Source organism: Dermochelys coriacea, chromosome 5 (genome assembly GCF_009764565.3).
Source record: "Dermochelys coriacea isolate rDerCor1 chromosome 5, rDerCor1.pri.v4, whole genome shotgun sequence".
NCBI lineage: Eukaryota > Metazoa > Chordata > Testudines > Dermochelyidae > Dermochelys > Dermochelys coriacea.
The window spans coordinates 88,260,773-88,282,622 of NC_050072.1; the positions used below are offsets into that span (position 1 = coordinate 88,260,773).

At 38.9% G+C, this 21,850-nt stretch overlaps 1 protein-coding gene across 1 annotated transcript in view; it reads left to right on the forward strand.

Moving 5' to 3' along the window:
- The window catches only part of LOC119856113 (contactin-associated protein-like 4), a 317,632-nt gene that overhangs the window by 268,982 nt on the left and 26,800 nt on the right, over positions 1 to 21,850 (forward strand). Inside the window, exons 16-21 of the mRNA XM_038403253.2 lie at positions 6,861 to 7,031; positions 8,759 to 8,977; positions 11,597 to 11,836; positions 14,057 to 14,281; positions 16,455 to 16,588; positions 17,758 to 17,845. Of these exons, the coding sequence (XP_038259181.1) occupies positions 6,861 to 7,031; positions 8,759 to 8,977; positions 11,597 to 11,836; positions 14,057 to 14,281; positions 16,455 to 16,588; positions 17,758 to 17,845 (1,077 nt within the window). The remainder of the gene's footprint in view (positions 1 to 6,860; positions 7,032 to 8,758; positions 8,978 to 11,596; positions 11,837 to 14,056; positions 14,282 to 16,454; positions 16,589 to 17,757; positions 17,846 to 21,850) is intronic.

Genomic DNA, 21,850 nt, shown 5'->3' on the forward strand with positions numbered 1-21,850 from the left:
GCGACTCCACTCCTAGTTCCTGTAGGTATCCACCATCCCATTATCCTGATGTACTCCCATTTGAATGGGAGCTATTAATGTTAATGTGTCTCCATTGTCTCTGTACTAGGAGAGATGGGACACCAGCTCTGATAACAAAAGGCTGACACCACATCCACTGAAGCATTCAATGACACAGTAACTTCATAAAATCAACCAAAATTCATAAATTATACAAAGACAGATCTTTCATGTGTAGATTAGGATGAACCAAAATATGTCATACATTTGTGTCAATTTTACTAAATTGTTTCAGTTAAAAAAAAGTGAAAACATTTTGTTTTGACATTTTTGAAAGAAAGTATTTTTTCTATTCAATATTACTTTTCATTTTCAAAATTTATTTTAATTTTATATTTAAAAAGTTTTTAAAAGCTCAAAAATTAAACAAATTTCTGGTTGAATGAAATATTTCATGTGACCTGAAAATAATGTATTTTTCAACTTTTTGTTTAATTGATTTTTATTTGTTTGCTTGGTATGGCCATGAACCAATAAATCAGATATTTGCACAGCTTTAGTAATTCCAAACAACATTTTGATCAAGAAACGAGAATGATACAAAATCAACAATGCACACGTTATAAATGAATTTATAGCTAGCTAAATCAGACTCAAACTGTAATTATAAATGGGGAATAATCATTAAACAGGTGTATTTCTAGTGGTGTCCCGCAGGGATTGATTCTTCGCCCTACTCTATTTAACATTTTTAATCAATGATCTGGAAGAAAAGAGAAAAACATCACTGATAAAGAGTGGAAGAATAGTAAATAATGAGGCGAGGTCACTTCTTAGTGTATGCGCAACGCTCCTCAAGTGTCATGTGGCCAGGATTCATCATCAAATTTGGTCTGCTGGTTGGATCACTATCTTCCCTGGCTTGGGCCGGGTACTGATGTGAAGTGTGACATGAATGCTGATCCATGCTCCATAGGAGAGGTCACTGATACAGAACAATCTGGATCTTTTGGTAAGCTGAGCACAGTCAAACAATGTGTGTTTTAATATGTCCAAATTTGTACACCCAATGTGTACACCCTAGAAAAAAATAATGTGGGCTATACTTACAAGATGTGGGGCTCTATCCTGCAAATCAGTGACTGAAAAAGACTTGGGGATCATGGCTGATAATCAGCTGAACAAGAGTTCACTGTGCGATGCTTTGGTCAAAAGGGCAAATGCAGTTTTTGATTGCATAAACTGGGGAATCTTGAGTAGGAGAAGAGAGGTTATTTTACCTCTGTGTTTGGTACTGGTGAAACTCCTACTGGAATACTGTAATCTAGTTCTGGTGTCCACAACTCAGGAAGGAGACTGCTAAATTAGACAGGGTTCAGAGAAGAGCCACAAGAACGATTAGAGGGTTGAAAAACATGCTTTATAGTGAAAGACTCAAGGAACTTGATCTGTTTAGATAAAAAAAAATAGAAGGTGAAGGGGTGATTTTATCATAATCTATAATTACCTTCATGCAGAATAGAAATTTGATAACATAGGTCTCACTAATCTAGCAAAGAAATGTATAGTGAAATCTAGTGACTGGAAGTTGAAGCTAGACAAATACAGACTAGAAATAAGTTGTACATTTTTAACAGCAAGAGAAATTAATTGCTGGAGAAACTTAACAAAGGTAGTGATGGATTCTCCATCACTGGAAAATTTTAAATCAACATTGGATATTTTTCTTAAAGAACTGCTCTAGTTCAAACAACAATTAATTCAGGAAAGTCTTATAGCCTATGTTATACAGTATGTCAGACAAGATAATCACAATGGTCCCTTATGGCTTTATAATCTATGAATTTTATAATAAACTGCAGTGCAGGGGAGCTAGAATAGCAATACAGATGGGCAGCTGTACTCACAAATTATCAAAGGCAAACGGTTGCCAGATTTTGGAATGTTAGGAAGATCCATTTAAAAGAAGTAATTTGCAGATTTTTAGTAATTCTGCCTTCCACACTGCTGTGCTGACCAAATGGGATTTTTTCCATGTTGCATCATCAAAAGAAATGTTGGGTAAATGTGAAAAGAAACAGATGTGAATAAGACATGTAAGTAGTAGAGTTTGATTATTACAAGCACCACCACCACTACCACCACCCCTGATTTTCCACAACAGGGAAAAATCATTTTTCTAATGTACTTTTATAGAGGAGGCCACAGTATGGCCACCTTAAGGGGAGATGAACCTCAGCTTCATATGTGACAAGATCAACTTATGTCCCCAGGTGGAGAAAATAGTGAAGGGCATGTGACTGATCAGGCCCGGGATACATAAAACAGAGGCCAGTAGAGAAAGCTTAGAATGCCAAACTCGAGGCAAGAAGGCCTGGGAGTTACTGCTAAGAGAGCAGGAAAATGGGAGGTGCTATGCTCAGCTTAGGCCTGGGACAGAAGTGTGTGTGAACTGTGAAGGGAAGACAGATCCATAGGGACAAGGGGCTGGGCTCAGCCTTAGACTGGGATGAAGACACTTTTTTGTTGTGAGTTCTGGTTGGTTTATGCCACCTTGTTGGCATGATTTAATAAATTGAATCCTAGATTGGGACCCTTATTTGAATACCATTGGATGGGAGGCTGCAGAGGTTAAGATGCCCCATGGAAAGAGAAACTGAGACAAGGTACCACAAGGTACTACAAGGCCATGAGGGGCCACTTGGGAAGCAGTGACCACATCCACATAGAAACAATAAAAATAAAACCAGACTATCAGGCCAGAAGGCAAAATGGAGACCAAAGAGCCCCTTCATCGATAGAGACAATGGGCTAAATCCTGCACGCCTTACTCATGCTGGTAGTTTCACTGAAGTCAGTTGGACTAGTCTTATAAGGCTTGTCAGGATCTTCAATTTTCAATAAGTACAGCTTTATAAAGTAATAATAATAATGTGCATGTAAACATGATAAGGATCTGACTTTAGATGAAACACAAAGCTTCTGACTTAAGTGAGACCAGCATTTGTCTCTTATATACAGTAGTATCATTGGGTGATCTCTGGGTACGTTAGAAATGTTAATATATTAAGCTTCACTACACTCCTCTGAGATAGGACAGTATTATCTCCATTTTATACCTGGGGAAACTGGGATGGGGATTAAAATATTTTACTCATCATCACATGGGAAATCTGTGGCATTTTCAAGAACAGAATCTAGATCTCCTGATTACCAGTTCTTTGCTTTAGCTAAATTATCTATAAGAGATGAGTAAATTTTGTGCCATGTCAGGCAGAGTTTTGTCTTGCCTCCCCCGCCCCAACACACACCCGCAGGAGACATCTACAGAAAACTAAATTCTTTTTCCCAATTGATCTGCATTAAAATCTGTAAATTGTTTTCCACTGGAAGCTATTTGGTTTTGTTTACTTTTTTTCCTTCACTTTGATCCCTGCTGGAGTTTCACACATAGAGCGTGTGATACAGCACTTAAAAGTATCAACAGAGGAACTGTTACAAATAAAAAAATAAATTGTGTTCTGACATAAATATTAGACAGCTCCAATGACTTTTTACAACTAAGAAATTGTTGTGAAGGAGTCCTTTTTGATTAGCTTTGTAGCATTCAAAACTACTAACTTGACTGTCATGTTTTCATTTTTCTTCCTGTCTTTTTATGTTTTATTTTAAAATTGGTAAGATAAAAGATGATTTGTTAATGAATGTTCTCTTTAATGAATCTCTGAAATCTTGAAAGCAAAGTATTATTTGCAATATGGATATGGGTGTTGTTTTATTTATAGCAAACAAGGCTGCCTTTCTTCTACTTTTCCTTTAGTTCTGTGGCGGTTCAAGTCTTACCATTTCAAATAAAATGCTAAATATAGTTGATTTCCTTATTCCATGGTGTTAGTTTCAGTTTACTACACAGGAGACTGTAGGCTAGATCCTCAAGTATTGTACACTGAAGTATCTCTTTTGCCACACCAATTTACAGCAGCTGAGGATCTGGCTCTATATATTTACTTCTAGTGGGGGTCTTTTTGTGGTTATCCCTTTAATATCTTAATATTCATAAATACTTTATGTATCTGTTTCAGGGTTGGGATAATGCAGTAAAAAGAAAAGAAAGATGAAGTAAGGGAGGAATAGGAAGAATTAAACTTTCAACTTTGGACTTCAGTGGCATTTTCCATATGAGGGTCTCAAAAACAGATCAGAACTATCATAATCAAAAGAGAAGGGGAGTTTTCTACCTTTTACCTTAAAATGTTCTAATTCACTTGCCAAATGATGACCCAGTGGCAATTATCTAATCCCCCATACTAAACGTCCCATTGCCACGCAGATGCATATTCAAATGGTTCATTGGAGCTAATCACATAATTTCTATGGACAGTTGTCTTTTTTTCCCTTCTAATTGCCAGCAATTTTTAACCCATTTTATATAAATTACTAGTATTCAATTTCCAACTGTGTTGAATTACTGGCAACAACTAGCCCATTATTTACTAAATAGCTAGTACATGCACTAATCATACTTGCAGCGAAGTTCAATATGACCTGAGACAGTGAAAAAACAAAAGAGACTAAAGGAAATGACTCCAGATATTAGGTCTTTTCTTCCATTTTTTTCTCTTCCCCCCCCCCCCCCGCCGGGGGATTATGAAGGTTTTTGACTGCAGATCAGGAGCCCACAACACAATTTAAGAGAGTCAGGTGAAAAGCGACTCTTTTACTCCCCCAGTCATAGGGCATCTTTTAACTGCTCCTCTGGTGTAAATAACATTGGCCTGATTATTGCTGTAACTTATACTGGCAGGCAACAGCCCCATGCATCTATTATGCCATCTGGGGAGTGCCAGATTGTAGGTATGATCCCTTTCCCTTGCTGTGGCATCTATACCAATCACAGGGAGTGGCTGGCACAATGCCACAATGTCAACGATGTGCTACTGAAGGATCCCCCTACACTGTTGTATCCTGATGTTATTGTGGAAATGTTGCTTCTACAGATACTTCCACATTCTCAATAGGAACTGTGCAGAAGAATACCTGGTGTGCACATAGGTGTAAGGAGTAATTAAATAATCTTGTAAGAAGAGATGTTGGGATTTTTTTCATTGCAATTATATTCCATCAAAAAGACCCTTTTTGTAAAACCAAAATTTTCCACAAGAAAACTTCAATTTTATCAAAAAATTCCATTTTTCCATTGGGATGACAAATGACCATTCGGAAGGCCCTTGTCGATTTCATTTTCCGCCAGCAGTCAGAAAGTGAAATTGACAAAAGCTTTTCAGGAGGGCTGACAAAGCTGATTGCTCTCACTCTTTGCCTCCCCAGCTTTCAGAGTCCCTCTTCATCTCTCAGGCCAGAGAGGTTGGGCACCTGGGCTCTCTGCCTCTCCAGTTCCCAGAGACAGAGAGGCTGGATACCTGGGCTATCGGGCTGCTGTCCTTGGCAGAAAGGCTGTGTTCTAGTTGTCAGAATTAGCTGGAGTAGAGGACTTTCAACCAAAAAGACACACAGTTATATCCCAGATATGGGGTTAGCTCTTAATTGAATGTTGACTATGTACTGGGGAAGTGTCACTCTCCAAAGCCCTCAAATGGCCCAATCTGCAGTACCCACATTTGAGGGGGAGAAAGCTAAATATGAGGTCAGATATAGTCACTCCACTACTTCACAGAGGAGGCAATGGATATAGCAGACAATAAGATTAACACGTAGAACTTCTCTTTAAGAGCAAAATTATTCCCTTCAAACTTGAATGCAGAGCCTGGGATGTGGTACCGATTCACACGCACACACACCAACTCCCCCCCCACACACACACAAACACCTCCTGCCCCCCCAAAAAATGTTGAAATCAGTGATAGCTTTATGAGGATCAGAACCCTGATTCAAATCCCACTGAAGTCAAAGGGAGTATTTTCGTTAACTTTGATGGGTTTGCATGATGCCCCTAAGGACACAATGTGTTCTGGAGATATATATTGCAGGTAAGAGAAAAGTTTAGAAAATTGAATCTTTTCAAAAATTCAGAGTGCTTGGATAAATAAAGTCATATTTTTGCATCTATTTCATACTAAATCACAGCATTAGCAGGAAAATATGCACTGGCCTTGTTCAATTACATAAGAAGATATTGGATGCCTCATTTGATTTAGAAAGCAATATAGCTTATTAAAAAGATAGATTTACATGTAAGAATTCAGTAATAAGAACAAGGTGTTTCTAATTGGGCCTCATGAATGTAGAGCATATTCCCATTAGATTTAGTTCGATTAGGGATTTTAGATAGGCTTTTGAATAGTTGAGAGCAAAATTCAACAAATGATAATGAAATATCAGGTGATGGAAAAATAAGACCACTGGAATCTATGGATCTGACCTTGTAACCATTACTCAAGTAGTCACATTGACTTCAGTCGCACTACTCATGAGAGTAAGAAAGCAGTATGAGTCCCTAATTTGTAATCAATTAAAGGGCAAAAAACTGTGGACACTAGTTAACTACTTCCATAGAAATTAAGAGACTTATCCTACTGCTTTAAAGTCAGTGGAAGAACTCCGATTGCCTTCAACAACTGCAGGGTCCGGCTGTATGTGTATAAACTACGTTTTTCTTCTTGATTATAAGTGACAATTCCACCCACGATCACACATGTAACATATTATAGCAGGGCTATGATCACAGTTCATATAAAATAAGTGTTTACATGTTCTTCTAAGAGTAGAGATGCATAGTGACATACATTACAAACTGTTTCTTGCATTGGGTACTTTGCTTCATTAGTTGTAAAGGTTAAAACCATATTAAAACAATATTAGACATTGCTGTTTCATTTAATGTTTTGTTTTGCTGTAACCAGGGACGTTTTGGAATTCAGCCTCCTTCAATACTGAGGCCTCATATCTTCATTTCCCTACTTTCCATGGAGAACTCAGTGCAGATGTGTCATTTTTCTTTAAGACTACAGCTTCCTCTGGCATGTTTTTAGAGAACCTGGGGATTAAAGACTTCATAAGGATAGAGCTGCATTGTAAGTCATATTTAATAAACAGGTTTTGGTTTTTGCATTCATTTAGATTGTCAAAAATTAGCACTTTGTAATGCTGAATTCAAATGAGAGAGAACCTATTTTTCCATATTAGGCAACCGTATAATTGAATTGTCTTAGATTAGAACAGTGTGACTTGGTGTAAAGTACAATGATCTAATAGCCTAGAGAGCCATGAAATACAGGAAACTTCAATAATATGCTCTTGTTTAGCATTTCAGAGCAGAACCTCAGATGCAATAATGACATTCTTGTGGTATGTTGATATTCCAAGCTCAAGATGCTGATACTCCAGAACAATGAGGTGGTATAATGAAGTGCAAAATACACATCCAGATAGGAAAGCATTTGGATGAATACTAAGGCTATGTCTACACTACACAGTGTAGCCACTGTTTGTCGACAGGAGAGAACTGTCCTGCTGACAAAAAACTTCCAACAAGTAGTGTTAGTGTTGTCTCTCCTGCCAGCAAAGTTCTGTTCACACCAGTGCTTGTCATCAACAAAACTTTTGTCTTTTGGGGTGGGGGGGGTAACACCTCTGAATGACAAAAGTTCTGTCTTTCACTTGCCAGTGTAGACAGAGCTTAAATAGGAGAAATTCAGCCACCCCTTCACATACAGAATCTATCCAGTTCTGCTGGAGATCGTAAGATTCTTTATCTCTTGTCATAAATACTTATATTCATACACACCTATTTCATGCCTATTCCACCCATCACAAACCTCATAACTCTCCTTCAGACATACCCAGTTTGGTAAATATCATTATTCAATGATGACTTGAGACTAGTGAAGCCAGAGGGAAGAATGTTAGTAGTGGAAGACCCATGATGAACTGGATCAGTTTTGACACAGAATGGCTTTTTATTTAAAAAAAAATATGCTACTATTGTGCAGGATTAAAAAAAATATTTCTTCAATTTTGCCACCATCATCTGCATACACCCATTAAGCAGTCTGCGCCCCAACATGCTCTGCCCACCCGGTGCTCCTACTGAGGAGCGGGGTCAGGGTGCAGGGGCTTGCCTCATTCTCCCTGCCTGCCCTTTTTAGGAATAAAACTGTGCAGAAATTATAGTATGTTATAGCCCAAAGATAAGAAGTAAACTTTGGACATTTTACCAGGTGTTAGAATAGACTAGTACTTTCCGTTGCCCAATACATGTGTTCTGTGAGCCAAAAATCTGTCTTTTAATGCCAGTGGGAGTTGCATGAACTTATCAGAAAATAAATTTTAGCCTACTGAGTGTGTAACTTGTTTTTGAAAAAAAAAATCAATGGTACTGTTAACTAAAATATAAAGGTATCAATGACAGCCAATTAGCATGTTGGCAGGAAATGATTTTTATTTCCATTAAAACTAAAGAAACTAGCACAGTCACTGTTTCCCAACTAGCATGCTTGCTATGAGGACATAACCTCAAAATTCATGCTGGAAACAAACTATTGCTCTCAATAGCTAACAATGTGAAGAGTGGACTTTTTTGAGGCCAGAATAGCCCTCTATAGCTGTGGAAGTTGTTTGTCCACGAAACAAATAATTGTACCATCCCATCATAACCAGAAGAAGAGAATAATAGGACAGGTCTTTTGAGGAAATAACCCTTCCTACCAGTTAATGAATTTCTTTTTATGACCCAAGACTCTAACCTTTCTTATGTGTGTGAGCTAACTGGAATAAACTGTTTCTTATGTATTGATTCTAGCTCCCTCTGAAGTGACATTTTCATTTGATGTGGGAAATGGACCTTTTGAAGTTGCAGTGCAATCACCCACTCCCTTAAATGACAACCAGTGGCACTATGTGAGGGCTGAAAGAAACATCAAAGAAGCATTGCTACAAGTGGATCAACTTCCCCAAAAGACTCTCACTGCACCGTCTGATGGGCATATCCGTTTGCAGCTCAACAGTCAGCTATTTGTAGGTGGGTGTCCCTTTCTTTCCTTATTATCTGCATGTGAGGGTAGAAGAATGGTAGGAACCAGTGGCTTTTAAATATAGTTAATATGGTGTGATGAAACCTTAATATAAAAGTGGGAGAAATGCAATATTTTCAGAGTCCACTTACAAAATTCAAGGCTTGAGCCTGTAGTTTTTCCTCAGACAAAATTCGCATTGAATCTAATTGAACTCTTGCCTGAGTGACAACTGTAGGATGTGGTCATCTGCTTTTTAACGAGCACTTTTAATAAAATACTTACGGTGAGGTTAATTAATATGCAAATCAGCTCTCCTGCTGGTAATAGCTCACCTTACCTGATCACTTTCGTTATAGTGTGTATGGTAACACTCATTGTTTCATGTTCTCTGTGTATATAAATCTCCAGACTGTATTTTCCACTGAATGCATCTGATGAAGTGAGCTGTAGCTCACAAAAACTTATGCTCAAATAAATTTGTTAGTCTCTAAGGTGCCACAAGTACTCCTTTTCTTTTTATATAAATAACGAACATTCAAATTAGTGTTACACTAGTGTTACATATTTGATGTAGAATTGTAGTATATAACATTAGAAAGTCATAAAACCAGTATATAGGTGAGAGATATCTTTCTGGATACTATAAAGTTTAATTCATACTTAAGGCCTTTTTTTTGTATTTGTTTCTCATATGTATTGAGTAGAGTTGTTGACGAAATTTCAACTAAAGTTTTCCTCCAAACTTCTAACTGTGATGGATAAAACCCTAATAACTTTGTAAAAATAATTCACCCCCCCCCAAAAAAAATCTTTTTTTGTGTGCAGCTCTTGTTATAAGTAACTCATTAGCTAAATCCCACTTCTCTCCCATGCTGCTTTATGGACACTTAAAATCAAGCTTTACCACTAAAGCTCCAAAATTCTTCAAAGGAGGAAGTAAATATGTTCTTAGAATCATAAAAAAATAGACATTTGAGAAAAATTGGATCTAGGATTTTAACTAAAAATAAAATTGGAAATGCATAAGAATTGCAGACGATATTGGACTTGTATGGTACTTGCTGTCTTTGCTTTTTAAAGGAAGCTAATTCTAGATGCATGTTAAACCAGCAATTATTAACAATCGGCAAGTATTGTTCTCACAGGAATTGTAGATTGCCTCATGTCTCTGAATACCATAATGAATAAGATGTTAGCTGTCAGGAGACATACCATACATAAACAATGTCAATCAAATATGAGACCACAAAGGAAGATTTGTAAGTAAGATCAAAGGACTAAAAACCACAGTAGCCAGGTTTCTCTTAGGCTTTTTCCCCTCTTTTTTCAGCTGTAGCTGAGAACGCTAAAGACTGTATGCATCTGTTAAAGCTCTAGCCGCAGTGACAATTGAATATTTATGTTGACATAAAAGACTGCTGAGTGAAGGCTTTCAGTAACTAAATATTTAGATGGATCCACTGATAGAAACAAAGGGCTGAGTTCTAATAGTGCTCCTTGCTGGGTAAGCCCACTAAAGTCAATGGTATTTATATATATGGAAAAAATAGAGGATTGGGCATTAAAATAGTGAGGTTAAAAAGCTTATTAGCAGGAAACTAAGACTGTCATGATAATGGAAAATAGATGGAAAGCCCAAGCCCAATGGATGTAACCTAGCTCCTCTCACTGCACTATCTGGGCTGTAGAGGGAGAAGTTGGTTTAGCCACCTTCATACCTTCCCTATTCTGGGGCTAGCTGGGAACCACTTCAGCTCCTAGCACAAGTTAAAGCAGCCTCAGAACTACCCTTACTTTTACCTGGCTGCCTGTAGCCCCAAAGGGGCCATTCTGTCAGCCAGGAATAGCCAAAGGTATTCCAACCTCCTTTTGCCAGGGAAAGCACCTTGCATGCCATCTGTACTAGAGGAGTTCCTCAGGGGCCAGATTCTCTGCCTTTATTGCTCTTTGCACCATACAGTGTGTTCAGTGCTCCACATAAAGATGATCTCTGCTCCAAAGAGTTTACAGTCTTAAGGACAAACATAGAAAAGTCAGGACACAGAGAAATCTAAAGAAGAGAAGAGCAAATTGTCTATCTATAGTATGCATATGACCCCACACCTAAGAACCTCACAGTCTTTAATATATTCATACCCACAACATCTTTGTGAGGTACGGAAGTACTCCCCCCATTTTATAGTTGGAGAACTGAGCCACTGAGAATCTAAGTGATTTGTTCAAAGTCACACAGGAAGTTTGCAGTAGAGCAGGGAATTGAATTTGGGTCTGCCAGGTCCCAGGCTGGGACCCATACTTCCTGTCCTCACATAGAGGTGTTGTCAATTGTTTTTTTGTTTTTTTGGTTTTTTTTAATCTAATGCCCACATATTCCTCTTCTGTGAACTAAAACACTGTACCTTTGCTTGGTATCTTTTATTGTGCAAAATCTTTTCCTTCAGTAAAAAGCTTCAAGAGTTTGTTATAATTACTTGACAAAACCAAAAATCAAGATATATATTCAGAGATACTTATAAATATTTGCACATGCAAAGACTGTAATGGAATGTTTGGGGATGTAAAACATAGAGGCTCTTACACATCCATTCTTTTTAATTTAAAAAGCTCATATGGATTTATTTCAGGTGGAACAGCATCCAGGCAGAAAGGATTTCTAGGATGTATTCGTTCTTTGCAGTTAAATGGAATAGCCCTGGACCTGGAAGAGAGAGCAAAAATAACTCCAGGAGTTGAACCAGGTTGTCCTGGACATTGTAGCAGCTACGGTAACCTGTGTCACAATGGAGGAAAATGTAGAGAGAAATACAGTGGATTCTCTTGTGACTGTACTTTCTCTGCTTACACTGGGCCATTCTGTAAGAAAGGCAAGCATAAATAGTAAATTTGTCACATGTGGAAGCATGTAACTACTGAGTATTAATTATAAAATGATCTCTTCTGGCATTATGAATAATTGAAAATGATAATCCTTGAAAACTATCCCAACTCATACAATCTGGAGCAAGCTCTATGCCACTATCTGAAGAGATGTGTCTATACACTTCAAGCTTCTATTTGCAAAAATGTCTTTTTAATTCACCTTTATTTAATGTAGAAAAATATGCTTTCAGCTGTATTTCTGCAGAGCCAGTGAATAGTTCACTTAAACCCTGTTATGGGTCTCCAAAGGATTGTATTCAGTATGTAATTTTTAAAGCTGATACTCACATTACTTGAGAGCATCAGTAACCTTCCCTGCTTGATGCATCTCTGCTATTAGAATCAAAAATTACATCTGCTAGCTGTGGTAATGCCTTTTGCTTATGCGAAGAGGTCTTAGAAAACTGTTTGTCTGCACCTTCCAGATAATGAACCAGAGATCTTCAAAAGAAAGTCTAAATAGTTTAGCCAGGTAATCTTGGTAAATGATGAAAGCAGGGCATGTGGGCATTTTATTCTAGGGTGCTTTTTAGAGGGGGGTGGGGAGAGGGAAGGAGTTGTGTGTTAAAAGACGCCGTCACATTTTTCCGTGTTTCTGGTTTCCTTTTATAAGATTGTAGTTAGGGAATGTATTTTTAAGGTCAGTCAACAAACTACTTAATTTCTGTCCTCCAAATCCAAATTTCAGAAGGGGTGTTAAATATGGGTGGGGAGAAGGGGAAGGTCTAATTATGTTTTTTTCCTGAAGGAGAGAGCTAAATGGCTCCCACTGCTTGTAGATCCAGGGAATATGAATGGGCCCACAATTGTTAACATTTTCCATTCATTGTGGCATTGATGGTAAATTAGAAGGCCACTGATTTGATTTTTCAGTAATAAAATAATCCAAATAATACTTCTGTTATTTTTTAATAATCCTATTAGCCAGCTAAAAATAAAGAGCTTGTTCCCACAAGGTGTTGAGTGTCTCCTGCAAAGTGCTGAGTGACCTCAACTACCATCATTATCAGTGATCACACTCACTTTCACAGTATCAGGCCAAAGAAGCAGAAATGGAACTCCATGTGCGCCTCCCACTTCTATTATTTGGAAGCCAATACGTCCTCACAAACACACCTAGCAGTAAAGGAGTCACATATATTCAGAAACTGCAAAGGGAGTGGATAGAACCCAATTTTGAGAAATTACCTGTTTTTACATAAAACCTTCAATACATGGTAAATTTATTTCTTAATAGTAAGAGTTGTAAAGCTGAAATTCCTGTTGCGTTATTTCACCTGATGTTTCATTTATTTTTATTTTTAAAATAACTTCCCAAAATATGGCACCTAACTATTATTAAGTTCTTAAACTGGAGAAATAATACACTGTAAAAGGAAATATGAACTTTTTAGCAAAATCCATTTTAAATATTTATGACAAAGAAAGACATCTGAGATCCAGTCCTGCAAAGTCCATGGAAGTACACAACAGTAATTAGGTTTGCAAGATAAGGCTCTTTATCCTGTTTAGGATTTTAAACCTCACTAATTGAAAAGTTTTAAACAAAACAAGGTAACATTAGCCTATATACCGTAGGGACTAATTCTATGCTGCACCTGGAAGCACTGGATGATCTACAGTAATAGGCTTTCTTCATCTCCAGACTATATCAAAAGTACCATGGATCAGGTCACTTTACTCTTATGGGTCATGGTACTTTCCAAAATGTCTCCAAGGTCTGAGGGCTATGTGGAAAAGAGAAGATAGCTCCAATCTGTGTTATCTGTACCAGGTAATTTCTACAGGGATTGAAGGGGGACATTCTGTGCCCTATCGTATCCACACTGCTCCCTCCTCCAACATCAAATCCTAAATCAGAGAGCACTCTACACAGAGTCTGAAGGAGGGCAGGATAGTACAGCAGAAGTGGTTGAACACACACACTTTCACAAGGAAGGGGAAATCTGTGTGTAGCGGGTCCCCTCTATGTGTGGATTGGTTGCGGAGAGGGCAATCCTGGCCCATATTCTTATCTACCATGCTGATCAACAGTGCTATAGATATTTCTTTTCCAGTTTAATCATAGTAGCTATGAATATTTTTAAAATCCTTTCTGTAAAAAAAGAAAATCCTTAATATTTGGTTGCAGGATGTTAACAAAAGTAAATTACATGTTGTTTCAGAGATTTCTGCCTATTTTGGAGCTGGCACCTCGCTGGTGTACAATTTTCAAGAATATTACACCTTAGCTAAAAATTCCAGTTCTCATGCTTCTTCTTTCTACGCTGACATGACTCTGATCAGGGAGGTGATCACGTTTACCTTTCGGACAACACGGACCCCAAGCTTACTGCTTTATGTGAGCTCCTTCTACAAGGAGTATCTCTCAGTTATTCTTGCCAAAAACGGTGAGTGTTCAACAACAGCAACAAAACTGAATGAATAAAATTACAACTGAATTTCAGAGCTATCATAACATCTTAGAATTTCTTCTGATTCTCAGACCTGATTTCCAACCAACGGATGTTTTTCCCATTGTCACTTTCTTTAGGTGCAAGATTTATTTTTCAGCAAAACCAAAAAATAAATGCTTTCCCCATGAAAAATTATTGCCGCAATACCTGATTAAAATGAGTTCTTCCTACAGTATTTGTTTAATCCGTGTAGGAAATAAGTATTTGTCTGATTAATGCTGGAAACCCTTTGGTAATATATAAAAATATCCTAAATTAAATTCTTTGCTTATTTTGACATAAACTGTCTGGTTAGGCTTGACAGATGTTTACTATAACATTCTTCCAAAGCATAGAAACACGTAGTTTTATGATAAACAATATTACAGTGTATTTATCTTAATTTCATATTATGCCATGCTAGACCCAAGGCATTTTTGCAAGCTAATACAGTTGGCCAAATACACTTTTGGCCAAAATGGACATAAGTTAGTTGAAGTCAATGGAGCTGTGCCCATTTAGGCCAGCAGTTAATTTTGTCCAGTATCCTTGTTTTCAAATCTTTTCTCTAGTTTTCCTAATTCTAAGTATTTTGTCTGCCTTACACAATACATTGGCTAATGTTATACTACTGCCCTTCAGTGAATAGATAAATTAGTCCTGCTCAGGTGTTTGGGACTTGTATTGCTTTCTGTTGGATAAAAAGCCCTACTTCTACAACTAATAGAGGTTCTCCAGCTCAAATGATGTGTAGGTCTGTGTTCTGAAGCATAAGGTCCTAAGCTCTGTCACTTCTTAAAACCACTATGCTCAGAACATTTGATAAACAGGAACAGAGCTATTACACTGATCACAATGTAGGAGAATATCATGATTTTATTCCCGGTCTTACCAATTGATCAATCACTATGAGTTTTAGAGGCGGTAAAGCAGTTATTGGTTCATTAATAGTGCTAGATATTATGGCAGGAGTGGGAAAATTTTTTGGCCAGATGGCCACATCTGAATGAGGAAATTGTATGTAGGGCCATGAATGTAGGATTGGGGCAAGAGGTTCGGGTGCAGGAGGGAGTGAGGGGTGTAGGAGGCAGTGAGGTGTGCAGCAAGGGGCTCAGGGCAAGTGGTTGGAGTGCAGGAGGGGTGCAAGGTGCAGGAGGGGGCTCAGGGCATGAGGTTGGTGCAGGAGGGGTGCAGCGGGGGCTTTGGGCAGGGGTTGGGGGCTCAGGGCAGGGGGTTGGGGTGCAGCAGGGGTGTGGCAGGAGGCTCAAGGCAGGGGGTTGGGGGCTCAGGGCAGGGAGTTGGGGTGCAGGAGGGGTTCAGGGTACGGGCTCTGGCCCTGCGCCGCTTACCTCAACCGGCTTCAGGGTGGCAGCGGCACGTAGCGGGGCTAAGGCAGGCTCCCTGCCTGCCCTAGTTCTGCGCTGCTCCCAGAAGTGGCCAGCATGTCCGGCAGTGGCTCCTGGGGGTGGGGTGTGGTAGGTGGCTCTGCCACCTGCTGCCCTCACCTGCGGGTACCACCCTGAAGCTCCCATTGGCCATGGTTCCCAGCCAATGGGAGCAGCGGGGGGCAGTGCCTGCAGGCAAGGGCAGTGCATGGAGCACCCTGGCCCCCCTGTGCCCAGGGACTATAAGGACATGGTACCGGCTGCTTCCGGGAGCAGCATGGGGCCAGGCCAGGCAGAGAGCCTGCCTTAGCCCCTCTGCGCCGCGGGGCTGGCAATCCAGTGGGCCGGATTGAAAGCCCTGATGGACCAGATCTGTCCTGCGGGCCGTAGTTTGCTCTCCCCTGTATTATGGCTTATATTTGGGGCACCACTGTTGATATGAACTGCAACATTAACTCTTTTATGAGGTTACATAGTGGAAATTTGCTGTACACTGGAATATCTTAATTTTTTAATCCAGACCAACCATGGTTTCCAGTCATTGTTTCAATATTTTCTTTCTTTCATTTCATGTTTGTATTTGTGTCTGTTATTTAAGCTGTTCCTTTAAGTTAATCAGACATTTGTACAACTTTTCATATTATGCATGTCTCAAAAGAGGAAGGATTGTTTTTATGATTTACACTAGCTATTTTGTACATACCTTAGTTCTGAAACTAAAATATCTTACTCCATCCCTTCAGGAAGTTTACAGATTAGGTACAAGCTAGATAGCCATCAAGATCCGGATGTCTTTAGCATCAGTTTCAAAAGCATGGCTGACGGGCTGCTTCACCATGTCAAGATTAACAGGGAGGAGGAAATGCTCTTTGTAGAGGTAATGCAGTTAAGCGAAAAAGTGGGTTGTCATCAAATGGAACAAGACCCAAAGCAAAATGAAATAAATAAATGCAATAAAAGGAGTACCCCAACATAAATTGTATTTTAATATCTCAAGGAAGTAAAGCAAAACATGTCAGACTCTTGCTGAAAAGTGAGAGTCTAGACTAAAAGATCCCTTTGACGTTCACCTTGTCTGTTTTAAAAGGTCACTTCCACCTTTTCATTTCATTTCAGTAGGCAATGAAATATTTTTTAGTTCAACCTAGATTGTTTGAATGTGGAACACTCGACTAATTGCCCCAACTGATAAAAGTTGTCAATTGTTTTGTTTATTTTAATGAGGGTACAAAAGAACAGTACTAATGCACTATAGCAATTTAACAGTCATTTAAAACAAAGTTTTTGGTCTGGTTTTCAAAGATGAGTACCTGAACCCCTTATTTTCTTCAACAGCTATTGCTCAGCATTTGCTTTAGGACTAGGGAAAAACTTGCTAGGAAAATGTGTTTGTATCTACATTGATTCATGGTTTCTAGGGAAACTGGAAGATTAGCTAACACAATTTGTATTTGTAGAAACTGGCATTGGAAAAAGGCCCTATTGTAAAATAAATGTTGATGATTCTGAATGTTACAAATCAAATAATATATTTGGATAAGAACTGGATGATGCAGTTATGCACTGTCACCAGCATTTCAAGACAAGCAATTTATGTAATGGCTCTGGGAGCACAGCATTCACTGCAAAACATTTAATTGTTTCATGTTTAAAGTTTCATTCTGAGATAAGTGAGAGCTTTTTTTAAAAAAAAAGCCTTATACATCTCTTCACAGAGCTTACCAATTATATTCTGCCTATAGATGAATACAAAGGCGTTATGTAAATGGTTTAGAAAAAGGAGAATTGTATACTAAGGTGGGAATGCTTAAATGTATCTTAGCCACAATCATAGTGTTCCGAAGAAGTTATACCATGTTGTTTATAAAATTATCTGCCTTTTAATGGCTGATTCACTTTTTAGTATTGCTATCCTAACCTTTATGGTCTGAATGACAAGTTATTCTTTTCTCCTCTTTTTCTTTCACCTTTTCTCCCCTACATACACATCCCAACTGAATTCTTTTCCATTATGCTACGTCTGTTTCTCACTGAACAATTTTGCAGATTAACCAGAATGAAAGGATGCAATTCGTTCTGTCTTCAGGTACAGAATTCAATGCAATCAAATCCCTTGTACTTGGCAAGATTTTAGGTAAGTAGAACACCACACGTTTTTTTCTGAAACATGGATCAAAATGTCATCATGCCACATAAAAAATAAGAGCCCTAACCTTATTGAGAGACATTCATTGTCTTAGATTTAATTAGATAGTGAATGACAATCAAGGTAGAAACTTCAAAGTGCACATATAATCATGGGTAAGTGCTTCTTGAGAGATGAGCAAGTGGATTCCATTAAAAATAATTTCACACTTATCTCTCTCATTTTGCAATCAAGCATAATGAAACATGGCATTTTTCTTACACTCTTGGAAAATGAAATCATGATCAAATCGTATGTATAGACCCAAGATTAATCAGTAATTAGTTGCTGTGTCAGAGACTCTTCCTTTAATTTGATTTTGACCAATGCAGCTAGGGTTAAGGTGTTTTAAGCTAAAATGTGCAGTGTTGCGTTTTTTTAAATTAATTAAGTTATGGAGAGTGATCAAGTCATTCATCCAGTAGTGACTTATAGCTACCTTATAGTCAATAGCTGCCTGTTATTTTTCTCTGTAATAATGTTCTAGGTGGAATTTACCTAGCCCCAGTTGCCATTCTTAATAGTGCTGTCAGTTATGTTTAATTAAAGAAGCTAGGAAGGATGATAACCATTCTCAAAGACAGTCTTTTTTTCATATTATTTGTTATGAGACCAGATTGACAGAGAAAGGGGTGGGAGTGGGAAGAATTTGAAGGGAATGCTATTTCCTTTGTTAGTAAAGTGGTTAGAATACTGAATGTTGTTACATCTCATTATCATGAGATGTTTAGTTTTGTACGTGTCTTTCTCTTCCAGCAATTTTCGACACAAGAATGTGGAAACAGAACTGTTTAGTAAATAACACCACTTTGACCTTTTTCATTGTTTTGTGATTAACTCAGAATATCCATTCTCCAATATTTACAAGCTCATTCTTTTAGAAATTAATGTTGAAATGTATCTGTTCGCTTAAAATATCATTGTGTGGGATGCAAGTATGGCTGATCCTAAAGCTAGAAACTTGTGACATTTTTACAGATCAGGAATTGAGTTTTCACCTCAGATTCCTATATTACTCCTGAGGGAATTCTGCACCAAAAAAATAAATAAAAATTTTGTAAAAATTTCTGTGCACAATATTTTAAAATTCTGCAAATTTTATTTGTCAAAAAATAAATGTGGCATGCTCCAGCACAGGCTACTGGCTGCACAGAGGTGGGAAATCACCTTGCAGATCGCCCCTGGAACAGGGACTCAGCGGCGAGGCTGCACGTGACCCTGACACAGCACAAGGGCTGGGCCTGCCCCAGAAACACCCCAGGCCCTGTCCTAAGTTCCAGGTGCACCAGGTATGGTAGGCAGGCTCAGCCCAGCAGGATCCAAGTGTGGAGGAGCTTAGTATATGTGTGGGGAAGGAGGGGGGGAAATACAGGTGTGGGGTAAGAGTGTTTTCTTAGGGTTGCCAACTTTGGTTGGATAAATTATTGGTGATTTCATCACATGACATAATTTTTGATAAAAGATTAATCTTTAATTCCAGGAGACTCCAGGACAATCCTGGAGGGTTGGCAACCCAATGTTCTGTGTGGAGCAGTCTGTGTGCTAGCATCTCATTGGGGATCTGGATGCACAGGGGTTCTGGATGCAGGGGTAATGGGACTCTGAAGAGGCATCCAGGTGGAGGTAGTTGTAGCTCAGCATGGGGGTGTCTGGGTGTGGAGGGATCAGCAGGGTGGTCCAGGTGCAAGCTTGGGGGGGCTCGTTAGTGTGGGGGTCCAATGGGCCTGCTTAACGGGGGAGTCCCAGCTGCTGCTGCTGCTGCTAAGGGGATGCCACATGCCAGACTTCCGCTCTCCCCATTCCTCTACCCTGTTTTCTTCTTCATCCAATCCCACTGCCCCATCCTCTCCCCAGTGCTCCATCCCCCCCTTCCTCTCCCCACTGTCCCCCGCCCCATACCTCTCCCTTCACTCACACATCCCCTTCCCTCTTCATTCCCCACTGTCTCTTCCCTCCATCCCACTCCCCTTGTCCTGCCCCACGCGGGCACTCACTCTTGTATAGAAAACAGGATGGTGCCCAGCACACACAGAAGGAGACTGGCACTAGGACCCAGGAGGTAATGTGCAGCTACAGAGTCAAGGAGCCCAGCAGCACCCTCCTTCACCTGGGCAGCTCTTCACTCTCAGAATAAGCAGGGAGTGGTACATGACCTCACACGTCCCCCCATTCCTCTACCCCATCTACACCCATGGGCACCTCCAGCCCTTCCCACCCCCATGATTTGCCTCTCTGCCGGCTTCTCCAGGCTGTAAATGACGTGCCCACACTGCTGGGGAAGGATGCATGACCACACTTGAGGCTTTCCTTTGCTTCCCTGCAGCAAATGATGAGAAAGCAAAGAAATCTGCTTAGGGCATGAATTCTGTGCACACACTGTGGTGCAGAATTCCCCCATGAATAGTATATGGGATATATATACTTTATATTCCTTCTATAGGTTTATAGGTACACTTTCTGTGTTTTATACATTACCACCTTGTAAACAGAAGTTTTAAAAAGTGTTTCTTAACACAGTTTTACAAGGCTTAGTTTAAAGGTACTTTACTGCCTTGTGTCTAATGTGCTTCTTGTGGTACAGTACATTTGGGAATAACATCACAGCTTTGGTAAATCAGTATTTCTGGAATAGTAACAGGTCCAGAAATACTGTCTGAGGATGAAGATGGAATACAAACTATAAGTTCCACTGAGAGGTAAAGCTTGGATCTCAAAATGTCCATTCTGCCATTGGGCTGGTGTGGTAAGCTTGGAAATAATTATTTGTCTACAGACATGTATTCAAAGGTTATCATATCTAAAAGCTTTACATACATTAAAGGCATTGTGAAAGCTGCATTCAGTTCCCCTCCTCCTCTTGGGATAAACGAGGTCTTAATTTGTTAACACAATTAGTTCTCTGCCCTCCTCTAGGTTTAATTTTGGACTGTATAGATTCTGTTGGGCTAAACTGACTCTATACTAGCTTCAGGTTGGCCATAAATCCTGCATTGTAATATGTTGATATAGACTGCGGTTGTAACATATTTTTTTCAAGATAGATTGTTCAGGATAATCCTTACATAACTCACAATAGTAATTGTGGATGTCTTCGTTCAGAATTATTTGACTTTGACATCACTTATGTGATTAATTTAATAATCTTGTGTAGAAGATAATTAATCTAAGCATACTAATACCCATAGTAATAATTAGTGTTGACCAATATATGCTGGCAAGTGCATACTTCATATTAATAATATTGTTATCTGCACCATGTTTTCATTAAGCACAATAATATAATAGTTATATTGGCCAAATTTACTGTACTCCTGTTCTGCTATGTTAAATATCCCATAATACCTTGCATTAGCTGAAATAAGCTTTGGCACATAGGAAACATCTCAAAATCAAGACATGTTCATTATCTGTCTTAGTACAAGACTGAAGTCTCCATGGACCAGTATCTGGAATGCCCCTAAAACAAAGTTAGGGAAGGAACAGCACAAGTTAGCGAACTGGGACAATGGATGGGTTTGATTTTAGAGACATGTAAAAAGATGTGTAACTTGTAAAATCATCATATAAACAATACCAGCTGAAATGTATAATTTTGAGAGCATGCTTTCTGTATAAGGTAAATGTAACATCGCTGCACAGGACAACTCCCTGGAGACGCACTGAATCTTTTTCTTGTACTGTATTATTATTGGCTTAGAGCAGTAAAACTCAAAATGCATGAATGTTTGTGGGCAACAAACACAAAAGAGGAGTGAGCATTCTGAAAGTGTCATCTGTGTAGAAGGCAGCATTAGCAGAAATATATAGTAAGAGATAAAAATGCAGGAAATAGATTCTGCTTTAAAAACAGCGATAGGATAAATAATCATCACATCTGAATCATTACTTAAGTCTTTGAAAAGTAGTTTGCACTTCAGTTGCAAAGTAATGATAGTATCATAGTGCCACCATTCA